Source organism: Plecotus auritus (genome assembly GCF_963455305.1).
Source record: "Plecotus auritus genome assembly, chromosome: 5".
NCBI lineage: Eukaryota > Metazoa > Chordata > Mammalia > Chiroptera > Vespertilionidae > Plecotus > Plecotus auritus.
Genome location: NC_137776.1, coordinates 56,946,810 through 56,968,274, shown reverse-complemented (window position 1 = coordinate 56,968,274; position 21,465 = coordinate 56,946,810). Strand labels below are relative to the sequence as shown.

Here is a 21,465-nt window from a genome sequence, read left to right as displayed (position 1 = left end):
AGGTGAGGCTTGATAGGTCACAAAGTCTAATGAGATTTCTGCACAGATGTTTCTGCAAATAGAACTACATAATATGTGACTCTGATATTTCTTCACTATTCCATAGTGTCCCATCATTGACAGTGGATTACCACATTTAGGAACTGATCACGATGATGCATTTTAACACTGTATGAATATTTCAATTTTCTCAAATATTGTAGAAAGCATACTGAGACTCATACTTCTAGTAATAATAATACAAAATTAAACTATCATATTATTTAAAATTCATATTATAAATGTATCATTACTTCACTTTTCTGTTTGATATATTCTTATTTAAGTATGAGATATTTTTAAAAATAATACTTTAACTAAGATATTTTGATAGTCTCTATTTAATTTTTGGGCTTTAGGTAAAGGCTTGCTCTCATCATCAGATACTGTTTCAAAAAGTATGACATAAATTTGGTATAAACCAAATGTAAATAAGATGGGCATCAGAATAAAGAAATTCTGAAGACTTAAATTATCCATACTTGGTGTAATTAAAATTATTCAGGTTGAAAGCAATTTCTAAGAAGCTTTAAATTCCAAAGAAGATAATTTTGAATTCAAAACCTATGAGCTTTCACTCAATCTGATAATGAGAATATTATTAAGTATACTGAAGCAGTAGCTAGTATAATTTTACCTTTTTTTTTTTTTTTTTTTGCTTTGACTTTATGTCAATTATCTTTACTACTGTAGGAAAAAGGTGGCAACAGCCCCAGCCCTCTAGTCATCCCTTCTATAGCATTCTCCTTAGGCCATACCCATACTATGGGACATTTTTTGCCCTTCTAGAACTTTGTAAAATGAAAACTGATATTTCTATATAACATATTATCTTTAATTTTTATCATTAATTTTTTTAATTTCTCCCTTATATGTCTGTCAAGTAGGAGAGAAAAAATATGATCATAATCATAAATGTATTAGAATTTGCCATTTCCATTGCACAGAGCCACTCCCATGGCCACATATGTATGGGACTAATATGCATGTGTGCCAGGTGTCCATTTTGGAATTTATTAATCTCAGATAGGCAGAGACACTGTTTAATGAACTTCTAACTTTTTTCCATCATAGACCCACTGCACTCCAATGGGTATTTACTATTTTCTGATTATGACAATAATGATTTTAGAAGTAATTAAATATTGTTAAATTTCATAGAATTCATGTTTTCCAAAAGGATACAAAATACATTAGAGATTTATTGAGGCAATTTTACAGTGGTATCCTTCAGATATGCATATGAGAAAAAGTTGCAATACATTTAGGCAGGTTTAGCGACATTTAAAATTTCAGATAGATTAATATGATAATACTTTCATGGGATTCTCAGTACATGGAAAGAAATAAGAGCACCAATAATACAGTGATAAAATAATCCATTATCAAACATTAAAATATAGGTATGACCAGTGCAAAAAAAAAAAAAAAGATAATTCTCTGACAACTGGAGGAAGAAAAGGAAATTTAAAGATGTTCACTTTCTAACTTGGAAATAAGAAGATTTAAGACGTAATACAACAGAAAGTAAATTCTGGTTGATTTTCTACTTGGTCACTTGGATCTCAGGATTTCACTCTTGTGAGGCTGGGGACTCTCCTGAAGGATGTGACTCCTTTCTGTGGCCAGTCCTCCAAAGCCCATTTACCCAGGAGATTGTGCATTGAGGTGGTAAATGGACAAGACGTCTAGAAAGGTTGCATTTCTGCAATTACTCAAATTAATTGAGTAACTTTGATTTGATCTGGAAGGTGATAAATAGCAGAAATGTCTGAACTCCCAGAGACTCAAAATTGCTAGTAGAGTATTCTCACCTTTTGTCCTTTTGATGGTAGTTGCAAGCTTATACCTTTATACACCAGGGTTTTCCTATCAGTAACCCACTTCTGGTCTTACGGAATTGAGAAAACATTAGTCTGACCTTAAAATTCAATAATGAGTTAAGCAGAATAAATAGCTACAACAGGCCAGTCCAAGGTCGCAGAGCTTCTGTTCCAAGTTTTCATGTACTTCATGCATATGCATATGCATATGCTTCAGTTTTTAGAAAGAAAGGATTATAATCAGGATAGAAATGAATATTGGAACCCTGACATTTTGCACATTGCTCTGTGTAAAGGGAAGAGAGCAGAATCAAATTCTGGATGTCCAAATGTGCTCAGAGTACCAATAAGCCTTCCTTGCTACTTAAATATTCTCTAGGACATTGTACCCATTTGACAAAAGGGCTGCTGTTAAAAGCAGAAAGTCCTAGCAGCATGTTTGCTCCTGGGTGGGGGGAGAAGGCAGTTAGTGTTCAATAAATCCTGGAAATTCAACTCTGGGCAGTGATCATGGTAGTAACACCTCTTGGTTTATAGGAGGTTCACTCTAACATATATGCTACAGAAAAAGGCAAAAGGGGGGCTAGTGAGACTTGTGAGCTATATGAAGCATGATCATGAACAAGGCCAAGAAGATACAAAAGCGATCTAAAAACAAGTGCAATTAAACCTAGCACAGAGTATGCCTAATGCTAAGAAAGATCAGAATTGGTTGTGGATTTGGGAAGCATGTCTTAATTATTACACAGACAAATGTTATTTCTAATTGAATCTTAGATTGAGGCCAGCATATTTTTCCTCAAGCAGTGGGTTTTCATAGTGTAGTCCCAGGATCTCTGCTGTATCAGCTGACACCTGCAACTTGTTAAAAGACAAATTATTGGACGCTACTCAGATCTTCTATTCAAAACTCTGGGGATGGGGCCAGTACTCTGTGTTAAAAAGACCTCCAGGTATTTCTGATGCATGCTAAAATTGGAGATAAGACTTCCTAAAATCATAAGAGTCTGTATTTCCAGAATATATTCTTCTAAATCCAAGATTACTCTATCAGAACATTTGTATTTTATAATAATTTAGATAAGTCATTTAGAGACAAACATTCTGATGAAAAACATGTTGCATCCGATATCTATTCATATGAATTCTGTGTGGACTACTCCTCTCCCCCTTTATTTCTTTTTGGCTTTCATCATTAAAGTGGGTAGTGTATGTGTTGACTCTTCAATCTATTGGGTGTATTAAAAAATATCTCTTAGAGATATAATATTTTATGGCATTAAACATATTGTATATATGTGTGTATATACTATCCTATCAATAAAAGAGTAATATGAAAATTAACCATCACTCTGCTACACCCACAAGCCACACCCACTAGCCAATCAGGAGCAAGTATGCAAATTAACCCAACCAAGATGGCTAGGGCCACGGAGCAAGCAGGAGACTTGGGTTTCCCCAGTAATGGAGGAAGCCAAGCTTTCCGCACACCCTGGCGGGCCTAGGCCTCCACTCAAGGCTACAAAGTTTCAATTATAGAAGATAAATAAATCCAAGATACCAGGGTCTCTGCTTGGGTCGCCGGAGGGCATGGCCGGCCTGCAAACCACCACAGGCCCCTCACCCAGGCCACCCCACGCCCCAAGGGAACCCCCACCCTGATTCGGGACACCCTTCAGGGCAAACCAGCTGGCCCCCAACTGTTCACCAGGCCTCTATCCTATCTAATAAAAGGATAACATGCAAATTGACCATCACTCCAACACACAAGATGGCTACCACAAGATGGCCAGCAGGGGAGGGCAGTTGGGAGGGACCAGGCCTGCAAGGGAGGGCAGTTGTGGGCGGTCAGGCCAGCAGGGGAGGGCAGTTAGGGGTGACCAGGCCTGCAGGGGAGAGTAGTTGCGGGGGGATCAGGCCTGCAGGGAAGGGCAATTGGGGGGGGGACCCAGGCCTGCAGGGGAGAGCAGTTGGGGGGGACCAGGCCTGCATGGGAGAGCAGTTGAGGGGATCAAGCCTGCAGGGGAGGGCAGTTAGGGGCAAACAGGCTGGCAGGGGAGCAGTTAGGCATCAATCAGGCTGGCAGAGGAGTGGTTAAGGAGTGATCAGGCTGGCAGGCAGAAGCGGTTAGGGGCAATCAGGAAGGCAGGCAGGTGAGCAGTTGGGAGCCAGCAGTCCTGGACTGTGAGAGGGATGTCCTACTGCCCGTTTAGGCCCAATCCCGGTAGGATCGGGCCTAAACGAGCAGTCGGACATCCCTCGCGGGGTCCCAGATTGGAGAGGGTGCAGGCTGGGCTGAGGGACACCCCCCCCCCATGCACTAATTTCGTGCACTGGGCCTCTAGTATTATATATAATATATGTGTAATTTTTGCAGCATTATCTATTCTATCACTAATTTAGGAAGGAAATGGTAGACTCTTACATTCTTTGGCTTTCCTTGTTTTTCTCTTGGATAAAATATAGGTTAAACTTGAAGTCCACTCTATTTCCTAAAAATCTATGAATTCTAAAATTGCTGAATATTTCTCTATCTACGAGTAATACTCTTTTGGCCTAATTGAGGGCTCTTACATAAATACAGATTTTACCTGAGATATGGATATAGTAACAGATGCTACCTATTTCACTAAGGTACAGCATTTGTTAGGTAACATGGTATTTTTTATGCTATCACAAAATATAATTCAGATTCATAATACAGTTTTATATATAGCATCCTATTTATCAAAACACCCCATAATTTAACTTCAATTTTATTTTCCACTAATACTCAGAACAGACCTTTGGTTCCAGCCAGGCTAGTTGTTTATTGTCACGTAAATACACCTTATTTATAGACAACTTTTATCCTTGGCCTACCTAGAGTTTCTTCCTTTTTACTACCTAGAGATTGTTCCTTTCTACTACCAAAATAATCAAATAAGATGGGCTCAGATACCACTTTCTCTGTTCTTGTAGTTTTTAAGGTGACGCTTTTCATCCTCTGAGAGTAGGGTTTATATCTTCCTTTTCATTGCTGTATCCCTAGTACCTAGGAGACTACCTGTCATGTAGATGATGCTTAATATATATTTGTTAAATGGATTTATGAATAGCTGATAGAGTATGCCTATCTCATAATACATGCTCAGTAAATGTTTGGATGCTTTTGAATAGATTTTTTTTTAAGCCTCAATTTTCCTGCCTTTCACTGGATATAGAATTAACTGTCCTTCACTTATCTGGTATCTGAAGTAGGCTTTGTACTATCTTAATTAAAATATGGTATTCGAATCATAGTATGAATATTCCTCTAGTCAAATTGGCAAAACCCTTCAAATGTTCTTGGGTAGACTTTGATCATCATCCTTTTAAGATCTTCACCATGTTGTAGGTAGGATTCAGCATATTTTTGATGGACCCTCTGTGAATGAAGTGCTGAATAGAACTCATTTTAAGGTACTTCTGACTTAAAATGTGATGGATACTCAGCTTTATGCTCTCACTTTCTTTTACTGTATGATTGAGATAAACTAGGTTGCGATTGTCGTGACGGCTAGTGCCTGATTTGACTGCTCCTCCCCAGAAAGTCTCAATTTTTGGCTTCTTCAGTGCTGCCTGGGATGCAGCCGGCCCTCCATCCAGAGCACTGGGGCCCACCCAGCCTCCTTCTGGCACGAAAGGCAGCGGCTGCTCTGCCACATTCTCTTCAGATAAGCATGGCTTGGGAATGCTATCTTTAGAGGTGATGAGTTTTTGTTTGGATAGAATTATGACTAGTATAAAGCCCACACATGCTAACAAGCCACAGAGTGCAAAATAATTATTGAAAGCAATTTGAGAGAAAAGTGGAAAATCATCTGAGGAAAAAACAAAATTATTCCCAAAGCTTTGGTCCAATTTTTTTTTTCTGTTAGATTGAATCTTGAGTCTTGGTTTTCTGCTGCCAGGTCACTTAAACATTGATGGCACTGTTCCTCTCTTAGCTTTTTTGAACTTTACTCCTTTATTAAACCTTTGAGATTTTATTCTGAGTTGGTCAGGAAAGATACTATGTACCAAGCTTACCTTTCAGTGGATAATCAAGGAAATAATTGCATTTTACTTGTATCTTGGTTTTACTTAAATAAATGTTCATCCATGTTCATCTAGGTAACCTTTTCTATAGAAAAAAAATAACCACATCTATCTGAAAGGATATATATGCTCTGTTCATGGCCTCAAAGATGTGCACATAAATTAACATGTCATGTATATTATGTTCCATGTATAGTGACTAACCTATTTGCAAGACATGCCTCAATCTAGACTACAGATTTGCTCTGCTCAGATGCTTAAATGTGTAATTGAAAGCAAATGGTACTATCTATTTACCATAAATTAATTCTAATAGCACTGCCAAATGCCAAGGGGACTAAGCATAATACACAAGTAATAAAGAACATATGATGGCTCTTAAAGAAAATTTTTCCTTAAAGAACAACAGAAAAAGGGAATAGAGTTGATTTCTGCAATGCAAAGGGGTAACAGACAAATACTATTGGCACCACAGAGTATAAATATAACATAGGGTTTGGGGGGCGGGGCACTGATAAGCAGAGAGACAGCAGAACTCATTCACTCCCCTGGCCGCTCCACTGTTCCACAGCATAAGCCTGGGTATAGATATTCTGTATGCAGCATGGCCAAGGTCCCAGCAGAGGAGCCTGCCTTGGTCAGCAGTTTGGATGGGGAAGCAAGTACCACAAGAGTTAAAATGAGAAATGCCTATATTATGTTATATTATATTATATTATATTATATTATATTATATTATATTATATCATATCATATCATATCATATTATATTATATTTATTATATTATATATTATATTATATTATATTATATTATATTATATTATATTATATTATATTATATTATATTATTTTCATGGGTTAGTTGAAGAGACTCTAGCAAACACTGTTTCTTTAAATCTTTAAGTAACAAGAAATACAGCTAGTGGTCTTCAGACTAGGCAACATGTAAGTTGAGGTCCAAGGTCAGCATACAGAGGTTGCTAAGAACAGCCCTGCATGCCAAGAATAATGACATCCGCCAAAGGTCATGTCTCTCTGGAAGCCGATTTAAATCAGCCAAGCTACTGCTAAGCTACTGAAAAAGGGAAGGCAATGAGCCTCCAGGTTATTCCTATTTTCTCTTTTCAGTTCCCATTTGGTCAGGGAGCTTCCTAACTCTTCATCTTTATACAACTTAAAATTCCATTTTTGGACTGTAAGACAATAATTCTAAGATTTTTTAATGGCCCCAAATAGTTCTCTGAACTTGAGCATTACTAATTGACCTTTTGAAAACAAATGCATTAAACTGGAGCTATAATCTACAGATAACTAAATTTCTTTTTTGCTGTATGGAAAGAAGTTGATGATAACATTATTGAAAACTAAAGCAGGACATTTCAGTATGGTAACAAGATTATCTTTATCCCAAATATATAGTTTTAAAATGTTATATCTGAAGAAATAAATATATAAAGCAGTTCCACCCTTTGGGAAGGGTGGGGTATTGTCATTATAAGAAGAAACCTGAAGCATAAAGCAAAAGCCTAAGATGCATCCCTAAGTGGAAAACACATCTGTGTTTTGGTCCATACCAGAAGATATCTTTTACTATCTTTTTCCAAGTCTCTCCAGTCTCTCCAATAATGGTCCTCAAAGTGTGGTCCTCAGAACAGCATAATCAGTGTCCCCTGGAAACTCATTAGAGATGTAAATTTTGGGGCCCTACTTCAGACCTATTGAGTCTGAAGGTGGGGCCCAGCAATGTGTATTTTTAACAAGGCCTTTAAATTATTCTAATGTAAACTAAAGTTTGAGAACCAGTGCTCTAAATATACCCCTCATTCTCTTCTAATAGAGTATTTTGGGAATATAATTTCAACTTTACAACAATGAAAATGATTATATTACTCATACTTTTGTCCTTGTAAAATTTAGATTGATTTTGTTTTGTTTGTTTGTTAATCCTCAATGGAGGACTTTTTTTTCCCATTGATTTTTAGAGAGTGTAGGAGGGAAGGGAAGAGATGGGGAGAGAAACATCATTGTGAGAGAGACACATTGATAGGTTGCCTTCTGCACACTCCCTGAGCCTGCAACTGCCATACGTGCCCTTGATCAGAATTGAACCCATGACCCTTCAGTCCTCAGGCCAACACTCTAACCACGGAGCAAACCAGTTAGGGCAGATTGATTTTTTAAAAAAATCTGCTTGGAAATTAACATGAAAGAGACTGTTGTTAGCATTTAAATTACTTTGTGATATGAGACTCTCATTAATTACTTGTGTTCTTAGTAGTGAATGCTTCCTTCATTGAAAGGACCTGTGCTAGCATTAATGAGTGCAAACAGAGTGGAAGGTCCTAGGGTTAATGAAATAGTGAAACATTAATCTGTGTTTCTTCTTCAATGTAAAAGGGAGACTCATCAGGTTCACTTTATATATTTTACATTTATCTTTCCAGGAAGAACAAAGTATGCTAGCTATGGAAGATGAGGGTACAGTACAACTCCCATTGGAAGGGCATTACAGGTAAGATAGAAAGATGAAAACAGACAATTTGAGAAATGGCACATTTTGTTATATGCTCTATTAAAAATTCTGTACTACATGGATTCCTACAGAGGTTCGCTGAAGTTGTATTAAAGTAGAAAGAACTGAAACTAGGAATTAGATTACTATGTCCCAGTAATAAATTTTGTCACTAATAGCTATGTGACTGTGGCCAAGTAGCTTAAAATGAAGGCAGGGCATGGAGCTACTGTTTGAAGTCTTTTCTTCTCATATTTTATAATGGATATGAAAGCTCTCTTTCGTATCCTCTGAAAGTAGCATCTGAAGACAAGTCAATATTCAATTCTGGGATAAATGAGCTAGGTATTCACTAAATTGATCACAGCTAAATGTTTGAACTCTGTGAGATTATCCCCAAAAGGCACTTCCAAAGAGGTAATCTATTTCCTAAGTTAAGGGGAATTTTACCAGTCATTTTAGGAAATATTTATGTAACTCTCTAAAATATACTAATTGTCTTTATGCACAAAGATATAGCAAAAGAAAGCAAACTCCTATAAATTACAATAAAAATTTTGAAAGTATCTGGCTAAAAAATTCTATATATGGTCCCAAAGTACTTAAAAATAATATAAGGCAATGCCAATAAAAAAGCAGAAAAGACTTTTCTCTGAGGAGGAAATTTGTCATAGTATTAAAAAAAATAGTCTCTAGATCTTCAGGGTCTTACTGTAAAATCATATTTCCTAGATTTAAAACATATATAATTATGTACCACTTAAGCATACGCACAAGTATAGAAAGTATTTTATCTTTTTAAACACAATACTTAAGTTTTAAAGTCCTGTTGATTATTTAGTTGAATCAGCATATTCTCAAGTGTATTCTATAGAAACCTAGTTTCATATGATACCACTTTCAAAAGGATTATGTAGTTAAATAAGTTTGGAAAATGTCCCATACTGTATTCCAGTTTGTAAATTCACAAAGCACATTGGCATATTCAGAAATCTAAATAGTATTGCATTAAAAGAAGTTCAATGGTTTAATCCAGCATTTTCCAAACTTATTTGCTCACAAGACTGTCACATATCTTAAAAATCTTGTATTCCACATGACATTCTTTTGGGTATTACTTGATTTTATGCTTTGAGTTCCCAAAGGCTAGGTGAATTAGAGTAATTAATGAATACATGTCTAGATTAGGCAAGGAAAGGGGCCTATAAGACCCAAGGTGTTGCTCTAGAGCAGTGATTCTCAACCTTCCTAATGCTGTGACCCTTTAATACAGTTCCTCATGTTGTGGTGACCCCCAACCACAAAATTATTTTCGTTGCTACTTCATAACTGTAATTTTGCTACTGTTAATGAATCATAATGTAAATATCTGTGTTTTCCGATCGTCTTAGGCTCTACAGCAGCGGTTCTCAACCTGTGGGTCGCGACCAGGTTGAGAACCACTAGCAGGGTCGCCTAAGACCATCGGAAAACACAGATATTTACACTATGATTCATAACAGTAGCAAAATTACAGTTATGAAGTAGCAACGAAAATAATTTTGTGGTTGGGGGTCACCACAACATGAGGAACTGTATTAAAGGGTCACAGCATTAGGAAGGTTGAGAATCACTGCTCTAGACCCTTAGTGTTTCTCTTAAAATTTGGATTTGTTGCCCTCTTGTGAAAACTACCAGTGAAAGCCATGTGAGGTCAGGCTAGGATTTCCTTTTTCTTTCTTTCTTTTCTTTTTTCTTTCTTTTTTTTTTTTTTTTTCACAGCAGAGAATCTTTTTTATGTGTAGTGAGAAGAGTGCTATTTTCTCAATCAATGAAACTTTCCTTGACATGGCCTATGATTTGTCTCTGCTGCATTTTGGTTGTGTTTCTAGTCCTGGGAATGTTTTGGAACATTATGAATGTCACCTATAATTGGTGCCATTTAAAAATGCAAACAAAAAAAGTACCAAGCCTGGTATAAGTGCTGATATTATAAGCTCCCCAGCCACTGGGAAAGATCCCAGCCAAATACACAGGGTGCCTTCATTTATTTAACAGACTAGAGGTCTGGTGCACCAGTGGGGTCCCTCGGCCTGGCCTGCGGAAAAGGGTTGAAATCGGCTCTCTGACATCCCCTGAGGGGTCCTGGATTGCGAGAGGGTGCAGGCCAGGCTGAGGGACCCCACTGGTGCCCGATCGGGCCAGGGAGGGATGTGGGAGGTTGGCCAGTCAGGGAGGGGCTGTGGGAGGGCTTCAGGGCAAGTCTGGCCATCTTGCTCAGTCCTGATCTGCAGGACCCCAGCAACAAGCTAACCTACCAGTCAAAGCGTCTGCTCCCTGGTGGTCAGTGCACGTCATAGCAAGCGGTTGAGTGGCCTTAGCATATCATTAGCATATTATGCTTTGATTGGTTGAACAGATGACCAGACACTTAGTATATTAGTCTTTTATTATATAGGATATTTGTTGAGTAAGTATGAAGTGCCAGGCTCTGTCGGGGAACAGCAGTGGGGCAATGGTCAAGAATCCTCCATAAAGCTTATATTCAAGTAGACTAGAGGGAGGGGGAGACAGAAAATAAACACACCAACAAATATAATAGTATACTATTTCAGATAATGAAAAGTACAATAAAAATAAAAAGTGAAAAAAGAGGAATGGGAGTGCTTTGAGGGGATAGAAATAGAAATTTTAAATAGAGTAGTCAGCAAAGGCCTGTCTGAGTAGGTGGCATTTGAACAAAGGAGGGAAAGGTTTGTACCATGTGAAGGAACATTGCAGGCAGAAAGATGAGCAGGTACAAGGTTGTTAGGCAGCAACAAGTCTTATGGTAATTCAGAACAGTCAGGAAGCCATTGCATTATGGCTGGAGAGGAAGGAGCAGGGAGTAAGAGCAGGAGATGAAGTAGGAAGGTGAGGGTGGGAACAGAGTGTTATAGTCCATCTACTTGCCTTTTGCTCTGAGTGAGTGGGAGCCACTGTAGAGTCTATGCAGAGAGTAAAGTGGGTCTGCTGTGCTACAAATATTAGGGGAAGAGGCTAAGCAGTGAACATGCAGCACCTGATCTCTATAATTTGAAATGAATTTGGAAAACTGTAGCCAAAACCAGTTTCTATGTAACTAGAAAATATTGTCTAGATTTTTATTTTTCATAAATGTTTTAATAATTGAGAAAACTATTCAATACTTCTTAATTTTTAATTATCAAAAGTACTATATTCTTATAAAGGCATATGATTGTCCTACATTTGTTTCTATCACTAAATATCTTCAATTGCTTATTTATTGTTATTATTTCATTTTGGGTAAACTATCTAGAGATGATCCATCTGTGATCAATATTTCTGATGAAATGTCAAAGACTGCCTTGTGGAGAAACCTTCTGATTACTGCCGATAACTCAAAAGAAAAGGAGTCAAGCTTTCCTTCTAAAAGGTTTGAATTCTAATATAATGTGGATTTATACTGATCCCAGCTATTGACATGAATCCATTAGCAAAAATATAAGAACATTTCATCAGATTTAGATCTAAAGTATTTCAGAAAATTATTTTGGAAAGTGGGTAGAAATTGTAATTATCATATTAGTTGATATTGTTTTTATCTCCCTTTCAAATTAAAAGTTTACTCTAAAACTATGACAGTGGGGAGTAATGGTGCTATAAATGGGTCCCAATGCACGACATCTTTGGACATTCATTTTGGCCTAGTCTTTTGCAGTAAGATTTTATTGTATTCCCTTATCACCCACTTCCCAGGAACCCTGTCGATGTCTGACCACATTTTGCACTCCCCCATGTCCTCTTTAAAACTCATATGAAACATAAAATGGTGATTTTGTATATTTCTAGTCTCCTACTCAACCCCTTAAAAATGTTCTCTAACCTCCTTATCCCCAAACTTTCAGCTCCAGAAAGTTCTATCCATTCTTCTCTGTATAAAAGCATAACAAACAACTCCTGTAGTTGCGGATGATAGTTTTAAATGCATGCTGGGGGAAGAGTGTGTCCTTAAATATCAAGAGTCATCATAGGATTTCCAACTAAATTTTCCAGAATTTATAAATAAAATATTCAAACCATCAGCCTGCTTAGATGCTGACCTAAAGAAAAATCTCTGTTATGCTAATATATCTTATTAAAGAGTGATTGAGGGATTTGGGACTGTGTTTAATTATTAAGTTCCTTTATTTTCAGGACCTTAAATTAACTATTTCTACTTAATTTTTATATTACGTTTTGTCATAAGCTCCCCTTCCTAATCACTCTAGAAGCTGATTCCCCAAAGGTAAGACCCTCTCCCTCAAACTTACTCCTTAATTGTATTTCCTTATGTTAAATGGTGTCTTCTAGAAACCTGGTCAGCCTATGTTCTCTGTGAGTTTTGGGGAGGCAAAAGGCATGCAGAGTCGTGGGCTTAGATCCAGTATCAGACTGTTTATGGTATTCCTATGACGACTCAGCTCTTTAAAAGGGTTTGAAACTTGAATAAACTTCTCCCCCACATGATTTATACATTTAGTAATGATATCAAATTTCTATATTGGAAAGAAGAAAATGTATCCCTTGCATTAAGAGATTGCAAAGCTGGGCGCTTCCATTTATGCACCACCATGCTTCTAAACCTGCAAGTTTTATCTGGCTTCATGAGAAATATTTGGAAACATGGGCTAGAAAAAGAGGCTACATTAGACTTAGGGAGTACCTCTTGTTGCTGGTTTTTGTCACCCCAAAATGGCATGCTGCTTCAGTGTCATCTCTGTTCTCAACATAAATAAGAAAAAAGAAATGTGTAAGAGTTCACCCCAAAAAGCCGGGAATTCTCTGTCTCTCTGTCTCTAGCTCTCTCTTGCCCTCCACACTCCGCCCCCTCTCCTCTGTCAACTACCCAACACTTACTCCAAAGGAGGTTAATATAAATTACTCAATAGACTCTCTCAAAGCATCTGGTTGATGCTTTCTGTCTTTTAACTGGACTTTAAAATCTTCATGTATTTCTTTGCTTGGCTCAAGCAGAGGTCATATTTTATTCTAAAACGTGCTTAATCGTCCTTTCCCAAAGATCCATGCTATGGTCTGATAGAGTCATTCTCATAGTAACACAGTTTTGCTAGAAGTCTTGGAAGAAAATCAGAGTTATGAGAGGGGTAATTTCTCAAACCCTTGAAATATGTGCCTGTGGACTCTTTAATATTAACAATATGGCATTTCTCTGATTTATAAAAAAATTGAACTCAAAATAAATTATTTATGGGTTCAAAATAAATGCCAGATATGGGAATATTTGGAGAATTTGAGTCACTTGAAATTATAGATGGCTTTTCTTCCTGTAATATACGAATCCATTAGTGCAAACTCTGTCTCTGTTTTTCTTTGGTTCAAGCAAAAGTGTTTTGTGTGAGTGAGTGTGTGTGTGTGTGTTTACTCCTCACCCAATTTTAGAGAGAGAGGAAGGGAAAGAGAGAGAAACATCGATGTAAGAAGAAACAGATTAGTTGCCTCCTGTATGTGCCCCTACCACAGATCAAACCTGGAATCTAGGTATGTGCCCCGACTGGGAATGGAACCCGCAACCTTTTGGTGTACAGAACAATGCTCCAACCAACTGAGCTACCTGGCCAGGGCCAAGCAAAAGTTTTTATGATATTTTAGGTACTCCTTAAAGTAAATAGTAAAGTCAAGTAATGTTTTTCACTAGAAAAACCTAGTTGTTTTAAAAATATGTATCTAGATTATTTCAGACACTAGATTAACTCTAGTGACCAATGTAATGTGTCTTAAGCAGGTCCAATTTTAAATAGACCATAATTTATATTTTGATATATCCACTTGTTTTTTTATTTTTTGAATATATATTCCAACTAGCATAAGAACCAAACTATTGTGGAATGAAAGTGTACCCAGTTTTCTTGTGTTGTTGTTTTTTTTTAACCTTTAGATGTAATAAAATCTGTATAATTTCATGTGATTAAATAGCTCTCAGTTAGTGGTTAATGTCTTTCATTTTCATAACATTGGAAACTGACAGAAAGAGTGTGGCTTCCAGAAATCCTAAAACCACCAATACTAATAATAGCAATATCCTCCCAAATCCACTGCTTTCTCTTTGTATCTGTTGGAGCATTAATGTAAGAGGACCAGGAATTGTAAAAAATTTATGTCTGCTAGATTATCCATTGGCAAAAAAAGGCCTAAAGACCAGATTACCAGCCCTAGCCAATTTGGCTCAGTGGATAGAGCATTGGCCTGCAGACTGAAGTGTCCCCGGTTCGATTCTGGTCAAGGGCATATACTCAGGTTGCAGGCTTGATCCCCACTGGAGGGTGTGCAGTGCAGGAGGCAGCTGATCAGTGATTCTCTCTCATCATTGATGTTTCTATCTCCCCTTCTCCCTTCCTCTCTTAAATCAATAAAAATATATATTTTTTTAAAAAAGACCAGGTTACCAGGGTCTGTATCTCTTGAGACCTAAACTGGCTCCTCCATCCCCCATCCCTGGTTATCTATCCTTGCCTAACAGAGGAGCCTAGATACCTTTTGTTAGTGGAATTAGGAATAGCAGTTATAGTTTCTCCATTATTTCATTCACTTTTCATTGACAAGAATATTTTATTCAGTTTAACTCAAAGGTCCTCTGGAAGAAGTTCCTAAGAACTAACTGGAATTCTACCACCCCTGTGGGATGTCTAACTTGACCTAGTTCAGTGGTGCTATTCACACGTGGGACAAGCTCCCTTCAGCTTATTGAGTGGATTGGTGGAAACAGGTTTCATTGCATAGAAGAGGTGGGCAGCTGCCATGCTTTATAAACCGACACCCAAGCTGGATGTTCCTTGGGAAGGTACCTGGCAGCACTAGGAAAAGCAGCACTTGGTTTGCCCTAGTCTGGGACCACCCTCCCTGCTCCCTGTGTCATGTCCCCAGTCCCACCACCTTCTTCTATTCTGGATTCTCTTTCTTTCTCTGATTTCCTAGATTCTGTCATGACTGTTTGATAAATGTTGTTCATAACTATTTTGGTGCCATCCTATCTAATAAAGAGGGAATATGCTAATTGACCCTCACACCGTTGCAAAGATGGTGGCACCCACAGCCAATAAGAAGGGGATATGCTAATTGACTGCCCCGCCCTCAAATATGGCGGTGCCCACAGCCAGTAAGGAGGGAATATGCTAATTGACTGCCACAACCTCAAAGATGGCGGCGCCCACAGCCACAAGATGGCGATGCCCAGTTCCCTCAGCCCCGCCAGGGCGGCAGGCACACAGCAAGGCCGGGCCCGCCCCCAGGTGAGCCCAGCCACTCCGAGCATGCCTCCAGAGTCCCCCAGTCTCCTCAGCCCCCCAGGGCTGGTCTGAGACTCAAGTAACCAGGGCCGGCCAAGGATTGTGCTGCCGGCATTGGCAGCAGCAGAGGTGTGATGGGGCGTCGCCATCCCCTGATCACCAGGTTGCCTCCCGCCCCTGAGGGCTCCTGGACTGTGAGAGGAGGCAGGCCAGGCTGAGGGACCCCCCTCTAGTGCATGAATTTTCATGCAGCGGGCCTCTAGTTGAAAAATAACAGTTTGAAGATTGCTTAGCAGCATGGATGTAGTTGGCCAAGTTGTTTTCTCTCTTGAAAATTTGCTTTCTTTTATTTTTTTATTATTATTTTTTTATTGTTTAAAGTATTACATATATTAGTACATATATCTCCTTTTTTCCCCCATTGACCTTCCCCCAGCCTCCCCTACCCCCTGTCGCATGCCCTCATCCCACCCCCCCAGTGTCTCGTGTCCATTGGTGTGCTTATATGTATGCATACAAGTCCTTCTGTTGATCTATTTCCCCCCTCCCAACACTCCCCAGCCTTCCCGCTGTAATTTGACAGTCTGTTGGGTGCTTTACTGCCTCTGTATCTATCTTTTTATTCATCAGGTTATAATGTTCTTTATTTTCCATAAATGAGTGAGATCATGTGGTATTTTTCTTTCATTGCCTGGCTTATTTCACTTAACATAATGCTCTCCAGGTCCATCCATGCTGCTGCAAATGGTAAGAATTCCTTCTTTTTTATAGCAGCGTAGTATTCCATTGTGTAGATGTACCATAGTTTTCTAATCCACTCATCTGCTGATGGGTATTTAGGCTGTTTCCAAATCTTAGCTATGGTGAATTGTGCTGCTATGAATATAGGGGTGCATATATCCTTTCTGACTGGTGTTTCTAGTTTCTTGGGATATATTCCTAGAAGTGGGATTACTGGGTCAAATGGGAGCTCCATTTTTAGTTTTTTGAGGAAACTCCATACTGTTCTCCACAGTGGCTTCACCAGTATGCATTCCCACCAGCAGTGCACGAGGGTTCCTTTTTCTCCACATCCTCACCAGCACTTGTCATTTGTTGATTTATTGATGATTGCCATTCTGACAGGTGTGAGATGGTACTGCATTGTCGTTTTGATTTGCAGCTCTCGGATAATTAGTGACTTTGAGCATGTTTTCAATGTGTCTCTTGGCCTTCCTTCTGTCTTCTCTCAAAAAGATTCTATTTAGGTCTGTTGCCCATTTTTTTATTGGATCTTTTATTCTATTTAAGTCTGTTGCCCATTTTTTTATTGGATCTTTTATTAAGTTGTATAAGGTCCCTGTAGATGTTGGAGATTAAACCTTTATCAGTGATAACATTTGCAAATATATTCTCCCATACAGTGGGCTTTCTTGTTTTGTTGATGGTTTCTTTTGCTGTGCAAAAGCTTTTTATTTTGATGTAGTCCCATTTGTTTATTTTCTCTTTAGCTTCCATTGCCCTAGGAGCAGTATCGGTGAAGAAATTGCTTCGGCATATGTCTGAGATTTCTCTGCCTGTGGATTCCTCTAGTATTTTTAAGGTTTCCCGTCTTATGTTTAAGTCCTGTATCCATTTTGAGTTTATTTTTGTGTATGGTGTAAGTTGTTGGTCTAGTTTCATTTTTTTGCATGTATCTGTCCAATTTTCCCAACACCATTTATTGAAGAGACTGTCTTGACTCCATTGTATGTTCATGCATCCTTTGTAAAATATTAATTGAGCATAGTGGTTTGGGTCGATATCTGGATTCTCTATTCTATTCCATTGGTCTATATGTCTGTTCTTGTGCCAGTACCAGGCTCTTTTGAGGACAGTGGCTTTGTAATACAGCTTGAAATGTGGTATTGAGATCCCACCTACTTTGTTCTTCTTTATCAGGACTGCTGTGGCTATGTGGGGTCTTTTTTTATTCCAGATGAATTTTTGGAGAGTTCTTTCTAGGACTGTGAAATATGCCATTGGTATTTTAATGGTGAGTGCATTGAATCTATAGATTGCTTTGGGTAGTATGGACATTTTGATGATGTTGATTCTACCAATCCATGAACATGGTATGTTCTTCCATCTGTCTTCCTCTATCTATTTTTTCAATGTCCTGTAGTTTTCTGCGTATAAGTCTTTTACCTCCTTAGTTAAGTTTATTCCAAGGTATCTTAATTTTTTTGGTGCGATGGTAAATGGGGTTGCTTTTTAAATCTCTCTTTCTGTAAGTTCACTATTGGTGTATAGAAATGTCATAGATTTCTTGGCGTTAATTTTGTATCCTGCTACATTGCCGAATTCATTTATTAAGGCTGTTAGTTTTTTGATGGAGTCTTTCGGGTTTTTTATGTACCGTATCATGTCATCTGCAAATAAGGACAACTTTACTTCTTCTTTTCCAATTTGGATGCCTTTTATTTCTTCTTCTTGTCTAATTTCAATGGCTAATACTTCCAGTACTATGTTGAACAGGAGTGGTCAGAGTGGGCATCCCTGTCTTGTTCCTGTTCTTAGGGGAAATGGTTTTAGTTTTTGCCCATTGAGTGTGATGCTGGCTGTGGGTTTATCATATATGGCTTTTATTATGTTGAGGTATGATCCTTCTAGTCTCATCTTGTTGAGAATTTTTATCAAGAAAGGGTGTTGGATTTTGTCAAATGCTTTTTCTACATCAATTGATATGACTATGTGGTTTTTATCTCTCAATTTGTTTATGTGATGTATCACATTGATTGATTTGCGAATATTGTAATATCCTTGCATCCCCAGGAAAAATCCTACTTGGTCATGGAGTATGATCTTTCTGATGTACTGCCGGATCCGATTTGCTAGAATTTTGTAGAGGATTTTGGCATCTATGTTCATGAGGGATATTGGCCTGTAATTCTCTTTCATTGTGTTGTCTTTATCTGGTTTTGGTATTAGGGTGATGCTGGCTTCATAGAAGGAGCTTGGAAGTGTTCCTACCTCTTGAATTTTTTGGAATAGTCTGAGGAGGATAGGTTTTAGTTCTTCCTTGAATGTTTGGTAAAACTCCCCTGTGAAGCCGTCTGGCCCCGGGCTTTTATTTGCTGGAAGCTTTTTGATGACTTCTTCAATTTCTTTCATAGTTATTGGCCTATTGAGATGTTTGGATTCTTCCTGATTGAGTTTTGGAAGGTTGTATTTTTCTAGGAATATGTCCATTTCCTCCAGGTTGTCCAGTTTTTTGGAATAGAGGTGTTCATAGTATTTTTTAACAATCCTTTGTATTTTGGTGGGGTCTGTTGTTATTTCTCCTCTTTCATTTCTGATTTTGTTTATTTGGGTCCTCTCTCTTTGCTTCTTGGTGAGCCTGGCTAGAGGTTCATCAATCTTGTTTATCCTTTCAAAGAACCAGCTCTTGGTTTTGTTGATCTTTTGTATTGTTTTTTTTGGTCTCAACGTCATTTATCTCCACTCTGATCTTTATTATTTCCTTCCTTCTGCTTACACTGGGCTTTTGTTGTTGCTCTTTTCCTAATTCTTTGAGTTGTAGGGTTAGGTAATTTATTACCATTGTTTCTTGTTTTTTGCAGTAGGCTTGTAGAGCTATGAACTTCCCTCTCAGGACTGTTTTTGCTGTGTCCCATAGATTTTGGATTGTTGTTTTCATTGTCATTTGTTGACATGATGTTTTTTATTTTTTCTTTGATCTCTCTGGTAACCTTGTCATTGTTTAATAGCATGCTGTTTAGTCTCCATGTGTTTAAATTTTTTGGATTGTTTTTATTGTAGTTGATTTCCAGTTTTATGCCATTGTGATCTGAGCAGATGTTTGATATGATTTCTATCTTCTTAAATTTGAAGAGTCTTGGTCTATGACCCACCATATGATTTATCTTTGAAAATGACCCATGTGCACTTGAGAAGAATGTATTTTCTGTGGCTTTGGGGTGAAATGTTCTGAAGATGTCAATTAATTCCATCTGGTCTAGTGAGTCATTTAAGACTGATGTTTCTTTGCTGATTTTTTGTTTAGAGGATTTGTCCAATGGTGATAGTGGGGTATTAAAGTCTCCTACTATGATTGTATTGCTGTCAATCTCTCCCTCGATATCCTCCAGGAGTTTTTTAAATGTATTTGGGTGCTCCTGTATTGTGCGCGTATATGTTTACCAGAGTTATTTCTTCTTGTTGGATTGCTCCCTTTAGTATTATGAAGTGGCCTTCCTTATCTCTTGTTATGTCCTTCACTTTGAGATCTAATTTGTCAGATATAAGTATTGCTACCCCAGCGTTTTTTTCATTTCCATTTTCCTGAAAAACCTTTTTCCATCCCTTCACCTTCAGTCTGTATGCATCTTTTTTTCTGAGGTGGGTTTCTTGTAGACAGCAGATATATGAGTTGTGTTTTCTTATCCAATCCTTTACCTTATGTCTTTTGATTGGGGCATTTAATCCATTTACATTTAAAGTTATTATTGATAGGTACTTATTTGTCACCATTTTTATTCTTTACCCCTGTGTTCCTTCTTCATTTCCTATTTCTTTTTTTACAGCAGACCCTTTAGCATTTCTTGCATTGCTGGTTTGGTGGTAAAAAATTCCCTTAGTCCTTTTTTGTCTGTGAAGCTCCTGATTTCAACTTCAATTTTGATTGATAGCCTTGCTGGGTACAGTATTCTTGGATTCAGACCCTTCCTTTGCATGACTTTGTATATTTCATTTCATTCCCTTCTGGCCTGATGAGTTTCTGTTGAGAAATCAGTCGCTAGTCTGATTGGGGTTCCTTTGTAGGTAACTTTCTGTCTCTCTCTGGCTGCTTTTAAGATTCTTACTTTGTCGTTGGTGTTTGCCAATTTAATTATAATATGCCTTGGCATCTGTCTTTTAGGGTTCATTTTGCTTGGGACTCTGTGAGCTTCTTGAATTTGTGTGGGTTTTTTCTTCTCTATATCAGGGAAGTTTTCTGTCATTATTTCTTCAAACAGGTTTTCTATTCCTTACTCAGTTTCCTCTCCTTCTGGAACCCCTATTATGCGGCTGTTGTTTTGTTTCGTGTTGTCCCAAAGTTCCCTTAGGCTCTCCTCCTGCCTTTTTAATTTTTTTTTCTAGAAGTTGCTCTACTTGGGTATTTTTCCCCATCTTGTCTTCTAGCTCACTGATGCAGTCCTCTGCTTCTTCTAGTCTACTCTTGATGCTTTCTATTGAGTTCTTTACAGCAGCGATGTCATTTTTCATTTCTTCTTGGTTCTTCTTTTCATTTCCTCTTGGTTCTTACTCATATTGTCGAATTTGTCTTCCATTCTTTTCAGCCAGCTTATGACCATTTCTCTGAATTCTTTCTCTGACAGGTTGCTTGCCTCCATTTCGTTTACTTTCTTTTCTGGTGATGCCTCCTTTTCTTTCATATGCGGGCTGTTTTTTTGTCTCCCCATGGTCTCTCTTCTCTGGGTTTCTGGTCATGTAGTTCTCTCTTTCCTGCATTGATTTAAAGGCACAAAATACAACACAACCAGGTACAACGCACAAGGCACTGAACAGAAATATATTCACGTTATTAATAACCCCAAATAAAGGTGACCACTAGAGAAAGGCAAATTAGGGGATAGGAGAGAAAGAAGAAGAGAGAAAGAAAAGAAAAGAAAGGAGTGCAAAAATGAAATTGGGAAAAGGAAAAAAAAGTAAGAGAGAAAAGAAAGAGGATAAGAAAGAAGTGGGGAACAAACTATATATATGTGGAGAAAACTCCAATAAAACAGACACTAATCCCAACAAATA

The 21,465-nt window shown here is 38.0% G+C and overlaps 1 protein-coding gene across 14 annotated transcripts in view; it reads left to right on the top strand.

The window, feature by feature from the left end:
- SLC4A10 (solute carrier family 4 member 10) overlaps positions 1 to 21,465 on the top strand; it is a 276,790-nt gene that overhangs the window by 248,047 nt on the left and 7,278 nt on the right. For 9 of the 14 annotated variants that reach the window (XM_080668212.1, XM_080668205.1, XM_080668217.1 and 6 more), the window contains 2 exons: positions 8,367 to 8,434; positions 11,733 to 11,849. In XM_080668212.1, the coding sequence (XP_080524338.1) occupies positions 8,367 to 8,434; positions 11,733 to 11,849 (185 nt within the window). Of the gene's footprint in view, positions 1 to 8,366; positions 8,435 to 11,732; positions 11,850 to 12,662; positions 12,702 to 21,465 lie in introns of all 14 variants that reach the window. The other 5 variants (XM_080668207.1, XM_080668214.1, XM_080668208.1 and 2 more) reach the window with 1 other exon arrangement.